General features: G+C 37.4%; 1 protein-coding gene across 1 annotated transcript in view; it reads right to left on the bottom strand.

The window, feature by feature from the left end:
* Positions 1–12,499, bottom strand: part of PPIL4 (peptidylprolyl isomerase (cyclophilin)-like 4) — a 30,829-nt gene that overhangs the window by 7,448 nt on the left and 10,882 nt on the right. The window contains exons 8-11 of the mRNA XM_004673926.1: positions 10,984–11,108; positions 8,524–8,590; positions 5,038–5,149; positions 3,072–3,168 (exon numbers count right to left, since the gene is read on the bottom strand). Of these exons, the coding sequence (XP_004673983.1) occupies positions 3,072–3,168; positions 5,038–5,149; positions 8,524–8,590; positions 10,984–11,108 (401 nt within the window). The remainder of the gene's footprint in view (positions 1–3,071; positions 3,169–5,037; positions 5,150–8,523; positions 8,591–10,983; positions 11,109–12,499) is intronic.

A 12,499-nucleotide genomic window follows, 5' to 3' on the forward strand; every position in this document is an offset into this window, starting at 1 on the left:
ATATAATAATTAGGAAGTTACAAACAATGGTAAATACTTTAAAAAGCACCATTTGTCCAGGTGATAGAACTATGAATGAATCAACTGTTGTAATTCAGAGATAAAGATTTTCTTTAATATACTATAATGCCTCAGAGTAAGTGAAAATGTTCAACTAATACATCTGCTATAAATAATTCCAACTAGAATATTGGAATATATCTTGAGGAAGGATGACAAGGACTGGAAGAGCAGTTTTTGGATGAGAGCCCAGGAGGCAGCCAACACGCAGAGCTGTTTAGCGGCCCGTGGACGAGTGAAGACAGACGCACGTCCCTCAGGACTGAGGCTGCCAAGCTGTCACAAATGCCGCAGCTCTGTGCGTTCCTCAGGGATGTCACTTCTACTTGAGATTCTGCCGAAAAACACTGCCCTCCTGGCTTCTCACAAGATCAACCAGCATCCGTAGCGCTCTACCTCTCATCCATTATCCTCCACGTTCTCCTCAACACCAGGCCCTGCTGCTTCCGGAGCGCCCCTGGGTCTCCTCCTATCTCAGACACAAACCCCACAGTCTGGCTACAGAGCTCACCTCAGAGTGTGCTGTAGACATGCTACTCCCTGTCCAAATGAGCGCTGCTTTCCAAAATGGTGATCTTAACCCATGTATGAGGTGTAATACCCATTCAGGGGGTTCACAGTCAGCAATTTTTAATAATACAGACTAGAAACTACAATGTGTGACACCTAATAGAGACATTACTTCAATTATGTAGGCTTGCGATTACACTTGGATTATACTGGTTTAATCTGCATTTTTTAAATGATGGAACACAAAACTGCATCCTCCCTCAGCTTTCTTCTTCCCCCTATTCAAGTTGCAATGTCAGTTTGTCAATGTCACTCCTAACATCATGGTACTTGAGGCTCTTTGGGGGTACTTAAGCCCCATAGCCCACAAATGTACTTCTTGCAACACCATAGACATTTAATTAGTGGCAATTATTTAAATTCTGTGCTTCCCCTGAATCCAACAATAGAATGTAATGCCCAGTTGGGGGGTCGGAGGGAGTTCACTACTTACCTAGGCATGTAACAGATGCCAAGTAAGAACTGTCGACACCCTTGGCAAGTTCTTCTTTCCTCACTATCTTGCATTCACGACTGCAAGAACACTTAGAAGACAATAAATCGCTCTGAAATCTTCTGTGTTAAACACAACTTTGCAATCCCCCTGACCTCTTTTCTCCAGTTACTTCTCTGAGAGTGAGTTTGGTCAAGTTCACCTTTCCTTTACCCCTACTGCTACGTTTGAACCTTATTAACTCCTTATTAACTTCACTTCCTCTCAAGACCCACATAAAGTACATCTGAGGCCTTTCAATTGACTTAAGACAATCTCTCTACACACATAATATTCTCTGAATCCTCTATCCTTGCCAAGTAACATGTAGCATAATACATGTGAAAAACTTGATGTGCTATCTCTATTCTTACACATTACAAACATGTTCCTGACCCTCTCGTACTGTACTTGAAATTATAAACACCTTCCTAAAATGAAACCTTTTAATTATAAAGACCATAAAGAGAATCCTTCAGATTCATGAATTTCCTTTTTTTTCATGCAATACTCCATTTGAAATGATTAAGTGGTTTGTGCCTGAACATGTGTCTTCTCCAACAACTTGAAAAGGTTAACAGCAGCACTGTTCAATATTAGCCACAGTTTGACATTAATTAAAATTAAATAAAAGTCCATTCTACATGCACGAACTACAGCAGCAGCAGCTGGACCTCCATGGACACGGCCCACGTCCAGCACTGCAAAGGTTCTACTAGATAGCATGGGGCTAGAGCCGTATTCCCGACATGCCTAGCTTCTTTCCAACTCTTACTAACCTATCACCTTGAATTTAAAACATTCTAATACCACATACTCTGTCTCTTCCAGTTGAATTGCCAGCAAGGGAGAAAACGCCTGCACCTGCTCTATACTCTAAGGTTTACTTCCTTTTGTTTGTCCTATATACTCCTCTTATTCCACCTACCAAATTCAAAGATTTGGTAAATAAATCTCCAGAATATTCATCCACACATGATTCTGAGATTTCAATCATATCACCTCTGATGTCATTCTTTTCAGAACAAGCCTTAGCTTACTGTTTGGCTTGCAGGCATATGAAAGTCTCTCACTAGCTGATTAAGCCTGTATACAGACATTTTCCAGCTCTTATACCTTACAATGTTTTATACATTGTAGACAGCCACTTTTTAAAATTAATACATAGCAGGTCAACTTGATATCCATCTTTCCTTGATGAATACTTGAAAAGAAATGTCTACATAGTATGGCAAAAGAGAAGCCCTAAAACACCAACAGAAACTAGGTAACAAAGAAACCATTAACCAGAAAGAATCTCACAAAAGAAATAACCTTTGCAAGGTGTGGAATGATTGCTTTATAATGAGAATATCAGTGAACAAATTAAAATGGCATAAACAGTCTGCTCATTACTCCTTACTTGTCTCAAACTAAAACCAGGAGAACCTAAATTAACTGGCCAAGTCAATGGATTTCTTTCTAATCCTAAAAAACTTACACATAATGGGAACTCAACAAATAAATGTATTACACAAAGATGCCACCCAGTCAAGTAAGAGATTTGGTTAGGATTTGGTTAACAGCTCCAAAAAAATTAAACACACAAGAGGGTTAGCACAAAGGACAGAGATTATCTGTAACAAATTTCTGACAATGATGAACTTAAAGCATTAGTTATATATAAACAACACAAATCTTATCTCAAGGTCTTCTGAGAATGAATGCTAACCTAAAAGGAGGAAGTTAAAAGAACTAGGCAAAAGATCTTTCTGCGCTAAGTTTATTCATACCACAGAGAATATGTGCATAGACAAAGCACATGTGAAACAGAGAAAAGAGATAACAATAAACTAAATGATTCCTCCCAAACAATGTGGATTCAGGAATTGTGTCTTTAACAGTCTTTGTCAATTTTTATACTGTATCGCACAGTATCGTGTACAAAATGAATGGTCAGTATATACTAACTGGCTCTTGTAAAGGATACTCCTGTTTGGGCTTTACTTTGTCTTTCAGAACCAAGTTAGATGGTTTAGCCTGCTCTTTTTCATACTCCTTGAAATCACTCTTGGTATATTTCCCACCTATTAAAAAAAGTAAAAGCTTAATTAAGAAAAAGTCACTTAAGCAATCAAAAATATAATTATAAAAAGCTAGAACATATAAAGCTATTTTAAAATGGCATTTATATCAACAGGCAGAAAAAGAGTGAGAAGGAACAAAAGCATCATAGTAATTCATTTTCCATTTTATCACCAAAATCAAGCTATCCATTTGCTAGGTAGCCATATGCTGCCACCTAGTGTTAAACACGAATATTACAACACCAAACTTTCAAATCCCAAATCGTAGGCCGTTGAGTACACTGACTGAAAAAGAATGCTGCATCAACGTACAGTCATTGAGTCCATGGGAACAAGTCCAAAGGAAACTGAGACCTGGGATATGAGTCTGGGATCTGTGAGTCTTATAAGTTTGGAATAAGTGAAGTTTTAAACACTTCTGATCTGTCAACAGCGTCTAAAATTTCAAGAGTATAGACAGGGGATAACAGAATATGGATATAACTCATCACCATTATTCAACATAGTATTATAAGTACTAGCCATAACAACCAGGCAAGAAAAGGAACTAAGGGCCTCCCTAGTGGCACAGGCGTAAAGTCTCAGCACTCTGAAGCTATTGGCAGCCACTGTAGCTCGAGTTTGATCCCCAGCCAGGGAGCTAACCCACATGGCACAGCAGACCTCTCCTGTTTCACCTGCTACTCCCCTCAGCAGTATATTTCAGTAGATCTGATTACTCTGCTCCCCACTATATCTCTGGTGAACACTCTCAACTGGCCTGAACTGGCCTGCATGCATACATAAAAATAAATCTTTAAAAAAAGAAAATAAAAAAGGAGTACACATTGTAAAGGAAGAAGTAAAACTATAACTATTTGCAGATGGCATAATATTAGACAGAGATACTTCTAGTGACTCCACTAAAAACTTAGAAAATACTAAACACAGAAAAGTTAGAGGCTACAAAATCAATATTCAAAAATAGTGTTTCTGTATGCAAACAATTAACTGCTGATATGAGTCATTAAGAAAACAAATCTAGTCAGATTAAAAAGAATAAAACACCTAGGAATAAATGTAGAATGGAAAGACCTGTTGACTGAAACTATAAGACACTGCTGAAAGAAAATGAAGATACTCCACGCTCATGGACTGGAAGAAGTAACACTGTTAACATGTCCACATCGCCTAATAAAACAATCTTCAGAGTCAATGCAATGCCTATTAAAAACTTATGTGACATTTCTTTTTATTATTATTATTTAATTAACTATGCATATAGAACTAGGGTACAGGCCTGAGGTGTGTTGGGTGAGAGGATTCACCAGAGACAGAGTGAGAAGAACAGGCAGACTGACTGAAATACACTGCTGAGGGGAGCAGTGGCAGGTCAGGAGAGGTCTACTGTGCCATGTGGGTCAGCTCCCTGGCTAGGGATTCAGATAGCTTCACAGTGCTGCACTTTAACTTGTTGCACCACCAAGTAGGGCCCCTCAGTGACATTTCTTACAGAAAAAAAAAACCTTTTTTTAAGAGTTGCATTAGAAGAAACAAACCACCACAAAGTCATATTAATTATATGTTACTCCTACAATGAGTAATTACAATGATTTATAATATATAATAATGATATGTAGTAAGTAATACAGTGATTCACAGAAAGATATATTCTTCATCAGGCTAAAATACACACACACTTTTACCTAAAATTCTAAATAGCAGGAGCATAAAATCATAAAGGCAGGCATTAATTACGTCAATGAACATTTCTCTGAATTAACAGCACTGAGCCAAGGAAGGAAGAAAGGTGAGAAGGTGAGAGGGAAGGAGGGAGGACACGAGGAAGAGCGTGCAAACCAGAAAAGACACAAAGATGAACCCACACACCTCTCCCTTTCCATTTGACCTTGGCCACAGACTGGCTAAAATCCACATGTATTCTTCGGTCATCTATAAGTACATTGTCCATCTTGAAGAAGGCTTTCTCACAATCTTCTTCCTGATAATAATACAAAAACTCAAGCACATATCTTTATATAAAAGATTCCTGTAGCTAGAAAAAAATACTGAAAATACAAAAAGTTTATAGTTACTTGTTACACACCAGGTACTATTAAATAATTTGATTTTATTACCTCAATTTTCTCATAACAACCTTATGAAGTAATAGCTATATATTCATTTTTTCTATGAGAAAACAAAGATTTAAAGAGGTTCATATTTGGCAAGGTGAAGGGCAAGATTTGAACTGAGGTAGTCTGCAATGGACTCCTGTATGTTACAAATTGTGTTACACAAGGCAAAAATCCCTTTAATGCAACACCCAAAAACTATCCTGACAACTTAAAATTCTTTTTATAAATCTGGTGTTAAAATCTATCTGATAGCAAAACCTTTCTCTTGTCCCGTGTAGTATGAATATTCATTTGATTCACTGCTGATGATACTGTTATCACTGATCATGGAAAGCTGGCCCCGAGACTTACTTCGAATCTAGAGATGCACTGTGTGTGCTAACATATACACACATATACAGATTATCACCTTTATATTCTGATAAACTCTGAATCCAGTTACATAGACATTCCCAAGGATTTGGGGATAATGGATCATGGACTGGGATACCAAGGTATGTGTGACACAAGAACTCTTCCTGTCTGCAACTCTACATTTTTGCCACCTGAAGACTAGAAGAGATATATTTCAATCTGCATGCATCAATGTCCTTCTGCATTCCTGCTGAAACTTACTCTTTGGTCTGTTCACAACTCAGAGGCAACTCACACATAAGCAAATTTTAAAAACTAGCCACATTTACTTAATACATGTGTCAAGAATTAAATGAATTATAAATTTCATACAGATAAAGACAAAGCATTATTCATTTGTATCTATATCATATCAGAGCATCACCTGGGGCCACCCTGGTGGCTGTCAAGCAATCAGCAGCCACTGAAGCATGAGCTTGATCTCCAGCCACATGGCACAGCAGACCTCTCCTGAATTAACAGGAGAGCAGGTCGGCTTGCTGCACCCTCAGCAGTGTATTTCAGTCAATCTGCCTGTTCTGATCCCCACTATGTCTCTGGTGAATCTTCTTACCCCTGCACCTCTGGCCTGTACCCCAGTTCTTGTATGCATAAATAAGTAAATCTTTAAAAAGAAAAAAGCTAGACACAAAAAAACACAATGCTGTGTTGTTTACAATATAGAAATATATGTTATTATATTTTTATATATGTTTAAAATTAAGCAAAACTAATCTACACCTCAAAAGTAGCAGTGATGGGGAAATTAAGGCGGTACGAGAAGGGATTGCAGTCATTTTTTTTCCTGTTTATGTTTTATTTCTTAATCTAGATAATGGTTTACATGTGTATATTAACTATGATAGTTCATCAAATTGTTCATTCACAAGTTGTACATTTTCTGTATTCTATTTAGTTCTTTTCTTTTTAAATTTTTTTTTTTAAAGATTTATTTATTCATACAGAACTGGGGTACAGGCCAGAGATGTGGAGGGTGAGAGGATTCACCAGAGACAGAACAGGGAGCAGAACAGGCAGATCGAGGAAGTACACTGCTGAGGGGAGCAGCAGGCGGGTCAGGAGAGGTCTGCCTCGCCATGTGGATCTCCTCCGGGGCAGGAGGGGATCGAACTCTTGCGGAAGTGGCTTAAGCTTCTTAGTGTTGTGTTTTAGCCCGCTGCACCACCAGGGAGGGCCCTTAAGTTTTTTTTAAGATTTATTTATGCATACAGAACTGGGGTACAAGCCAGAGGTGCAGGGGTGGTGTCTCTTCACCAGAGACAGAGTAGGGAGCAGAACAGGCCAACTGACGAAGTACACTGCTGAGGAGAGCAGCAGGCGGGTCAGAGAGGTCTGCAGTGCCATGTGGGTCACTTCCGGGGCCGGGATCGAACTCATGCTGAAGTGGCTTTAGATTTTTAGTCCTGTGCTTTAACCCACTGTGCCACCAGGGAGGGCCTCTATTTAGTTCTTAAAAAAAAAGTTCAAAGATAAAAGTACCACATCACTGCACACTCAGTGATGAACACTTAAGAAGACACTACCACCCATGAGAATTATGAAGCAGAATAATATAAGCTTAATCTGATTTGTAAGAAAAGAGGTTTAAAAGATATGCCTTAAAATAAATCTTTCATGTTGACTCATGAAAAGGAATTAATGGATTCCACAGTCACCCTATGTTCTCAAGGTGAAGTGAACTACATATTCATGGAAAATGATATGCCTACGGAAGACTGAGATACACAAGCATCATTAGTCTATATGCTATAAAGGAGATGAATTTTTATGTGTGAGCAAATAAATAATACATCCTAGAGTCAATGATGGAATGAGGTTGTCAGGTATACAAACATACTCCATTGCACACTGAAAGAAGAAATCTCATTCTATTAGCAATGAATGTCCCTTGAAAATTTCATTACTAATACATCTGACATTGTCTAGGTATAATTTGCTATGTGTCTGTCTTCCATAAGCCTCCATCTCCATCTTGCACTCCTAGAAGGAGCCTGATAAATGCTTCGGAAAGACTGAAACTTGGCCAAGTGCTTCATTTGGACACATACCAGTTGAAGCTGAATAAGGAAAAGCCCGGCCTGCCTGGCCTGGCATAGTGGATAAAAGCAATGAGAACAGAGTCAGACATAACTAAATTCTAATCCCAGTTGTGACAATCACTAAGGGTAGGATTCTAAACAAGGCATGTTACTACTATGTGTCTTACTTATGTGGAAAAGGAGGACAGTAAATACTTCACAGAGCTGTGAGCATTAAACACTGATCAAGTAGTATTAATTCTTAGTTTAAAGTTACTGAAGTAACATAAGCTATCATTATTATTATAAATCTGGAAGGTACCACCTAATTCAATATTTAACTGAGTTTTTACAAAGGATGGAGGGTATTTAAGGCCTAAAAAGAAAAGCCTCAGTAAACTGCCAAGTATCGTCAATGGAAAAGCTCAGACTAAGGTCATTAGTGGCAGAATTTGGACTAATATCTGATCATTAACACTCAGTTCAATTCTCTTTCTATGACTTACATATCTACCAAAATAACACTGAAAAGTCATTTGTAAACTGTAAAGGAATGCACCTAAAATTTTAAAGTGCTAAAATATACTCACATAGGCTTCACTTGAGCCTAAAGTAAAGGTAAATATAATAACATCAACAGAGGTAGAATTCATCCCCTATTTGAATATTATGATATTGATTTATTTATGTGAAGAAAGGGCAAACTAATATCCTAGTCATAGACATTAGAAAATCTGCAGTCCTATTTTAATACCTTAGAGGAACAAAATAAATACCAACCTTCATGTAACTGTATTATGACTTACCTTTTCAAATTCAATAAAAGCATAACAGAGGGACTCTCCTGTCTTCCAATCCCTGATAACTTCACAACTAAAAAAAATTGGAGAGGAATAAACAAAGGTTTGGAAAGAAATAATTTTAATGAAAAACCATTCACTCTCACGCTTCAAACATGAAGAAAAGGGCCTCCTGATAAGACAGGGGTTAAAATCTCATTACTATGAAACTATCGCCAGCCATTGAGTTCTATCCCCACCAGGGAGCTGACCCACATGGCGCAGCAGGCCTCTCCTGTCTCCCCCAGCACTCCCCTCAGCAGAGTATTTCAATACATCTCCCTGCTCTGCTTGCCACTCTGTCTCCGGTGAATCCTCTCACCCCTGCACCTCTGGCCTGCACTCCAGTTCTTGTGTGCATAAACAAATAAATCTTAAAAGGAAAAAGGAGGAAGATTTAAAAAAAAAAAACAAAAGTGAAGAAGACAAGCCAGCTATTAAAAGACAAAGTTAAATTTATGGAACTCACTTCTCCAAATTTTTTCAATAACAATTCCTTTTAAAAAACACAGTTCAGGCCCTCCCTGATGGTGCAACAGGGAGCGCAGCACTGCAAAGCTCTCCGAAGTCGCCGCAGCACAAGTCTGATCCCCCGCCAGGGAGCTGGCCCACGTGGCGCGGCAGACCTCTCCTGATCCACCCGCTGCTCCCCTCAGCAGTGGATTTCAGTTAATCTGCCTGTTCTGCTCCCCTCTCTGTGGTGTATCCTCTCACTGACCACCTCTGGTCTGTACTCCAGTTCTTGTATGCACAAGTAAATAAATAAATCTTCAAAAAAAAAAAAATAGTTCACCAAGTCCAAAAACTAAATTACCAGGACTTTACTCTAAATCTCCCATTTAGACCTAGAGTCCTAAATTCCCAAAGTAAAAAGGAAGAGTAAAATATAAGTATGTAGTTGGCAAAAGTAGACTACAGCTAAAAATATTTTTAATCATAATTTCTACTAGAAATAATACATTATAGAATATCTAATGCTACTATAAAACTGTGTACAACATATATGAACATTTAGTTAAATTTGTCTTTTTAAATTTTTTAATTTTCATATAAATCAAGTTCAAATTCCATTCCAGAGTCTAGCTTTTATACAGGACTACTCTAACAACCCAGCAAAAGGGTTAGTAAAGTGGACTTGAAAACAACTGGCTTGCCTTTTTCCACACCTACTATCAATTTTACTTTAAAACATAAAACGAAAAAGGCAGTTAAAACATTGTAAGAGAACAGAAAAGTAATCACATATGTATATCATATAACCCAGTTATTAAAATATTTATGTATAAAAAATTTATATATATATATATATACATTTAACATAAATACTGAACAAAGATCTAGTCAAACAATGAACAAAGATCTAGTCAACCGAAGCAGCAGGAGGGGAGATGGAAGGTAGTAACACAGGCAAACCCTCCTCTTCACTAGCCAGAAGTTAGTGTATAACATCTAAAACTGAAAAATAAGAATTACCAGAACAAGAATTTTTTATAGCCATGACATTTACATCACAGGTAAATGGAGGAATAAAAATAGGGTCGCCTGGCCCTCCCTGGTGGCGCAGTGGGTTAAAGCACAGCACTAAGAAGCTTAAGCCAATTCCGCATGAGTTCCAGCCCTGCCTGCCCCGGAGGTGACCACATGGCGTGGCAGACCTCTCCTGACCCGCCCGCTGCTCCCCTCAGCAATGTACTTCTTCAATCTGCCTGTTCTGCTCCCCGCTCTGTCTCTGCTGAATCCTCTCACCTTCCGCATGTCTGGCCTGTACCCCAGTTCTATATGAATAAATAAATAAATCTTTATAAAAAAAAAAAAAAAAGAAAGAAAGAAAGAATGGCTTCAAGGGGAAAAACATGAAAGGAAATCAAAACATAAAATAATACTTTCAATCAATTACTAAATATTTTCCCTTTCTCGCAGAAATACAAGTTTACAGATTTTTGAGTTTAATGGAAATCAGTAAAGAGAAACATTTAAATTCAAATTAATTTTGGCTACATTACTATTAATATTAGGAAAAACTTAAGATACATATCTTAAATTTTAAAATAGGTAGATATAATATATACTATGCTATATATATCCTAATATACTAATATTTATGTATTTTTATTATCTATACTAATATATACAATTTAATAGGCATTAAAGTACCATAGAATGAGACTACAATTGTTCTACTCCCTATTTTAATATGAAAATGTTTTCAAAGTGTGATAATCATGTCCACATATATGTATTTATTTATACCTGTTGAGATATATACATTTACATATTTCCTCTCTAATGTCAAAAAAACTAATCTGTAAAATTCACCAATTCAAAAGTTACCTAGACTTCACAGACTCATCAAAATTGTACCATTAGAAAACTACCACTTTTTTCTAAACCATAAACTTCTTTTAACCATAAAATTCTAAAAATTACCTTCTTATTGGCCCAAATCTTGAGAATATTATCTCCAGATCTTCATCTGTAGTCACTGGATTCAATTTACATACAAACAACACATTTTCTGGAGGCTTAATATCTGCATCAGGTAGGTCTCCTACCTAAATTACAAATAAACAAGAATATAATTCAATCCCTTTATTTAATGTCCATTCTAAAGTGCAGGCTCAGGAAAAGAAATCTAAGAATTCAAAACTATTATTCCTAGGAATAATAATAATTCCTAGGAATAATAGTATTAACAGTCAATAGTTACCTGAGTGCTACTTGTATGAATGCCATAGCACTTCATTACTGCTAATGGTTAAAATACCCTGCAAATGTCCCCACATTTTAAAGATGAGTAAAGTGAAATTCAAAAAGTTGAGATAACTAACATGCCCCCAGGTCGCAGACCTTTCTCCCTTTAAGGTACAAGTTTTATTGGCAGTTTTTCTCTTCCCAAGTATTTTTTTAATAATATAAATTTATTTTTTACATCATTTTGTGTATTTTTCCATTTCAGTTCTTTTACCAAGTGTTTAATATATGGAAAAAGAAATTTATGTGAAGCATATCTACTTTTTTTTAAAAGATTTATTGTATTTATTTATGCATACAAGAACTGTGATGTAGACCAGAGATGTGGGAGGGTGAAAGGATTCATCAGAGACAGAGTGGGGAACAGAACAGGAGGAGGATCTACTGAAACACACTGCTGAGGGGAACAGCAGGAGACAGGAGAGGTCTGCTGTGCCATGTGGTCAGCTCCCTGGCCAGGGATCGAACTCATGCTGCAGTGGTTGGTGACAGCTTCATAGTGCTTAGACTTTAACCCCTGCACCGCCAGGAAGCCCCTGTAAAGTGTTATCTACATTACAAAAAGTAAAGTGCCACCAACTAGCATAAGAACTATAATGTCTCCTAAGCCCGTTCTCCCTCTGCCCTCTCAGCAGAAGTGACAAACACTCTGCAGGCTGACTGACAAGTAAGGAGGTGGGAAATCACCCTTTTGCACCCGTTAGAGTCAAGACTGGTTCAAGCAAGAGTCAAGAATGGCTGAGAAATCCAGGATATTTAGATAAGGACTAGTATATCTCAAAGGTCTAAAAGTATCTTGCTATAGATTGTTTATCAAATGCAAAGGAAAAATATAAAGTATCCGGTGAAGACACCAGAGAGCGAAGTTCCTTGACCAAGTAATCAACAGGAACACTTTACAATGAGGGGAAACTGTACGCCTCCAGTTGTGATAACCCAGGATACATCACTTAAGTCATATTCTGGCTGTGTCTATGTAACTTGAATCTAATCACCAGACAACCATAGTCAAAGCTAAACTGACCAGAATTGGTCTATAAACTATAAATTGATCTATAAACTATAAATGACTTGTATCCTTAAAATATGTTAATGTAATGAAAAAATAAAGACAGGTTAAGGAAGTCTAAATATAATAGGTGATCAACCATCATAAGCTGGATTCTAGATATTAGGGGAGAAGTTAAAAACA

This window comes from Condylura cristata, unplaced genomic scaffold (assembly GCF_000260355.1).
Source record: "Condylura cristata isolate star-nosed mole 26May11 unplaced genomic scaffold, ConCri1.0 scaffold00001, whole genome shotgun sequence".
In the NCBI taxonomy this organism is placed as follows: Eukaryota; Metazoa; Chordata; class Mammalia; order Eulipotyphla; family Talpidae; genus Condylura; species Condylura cristata.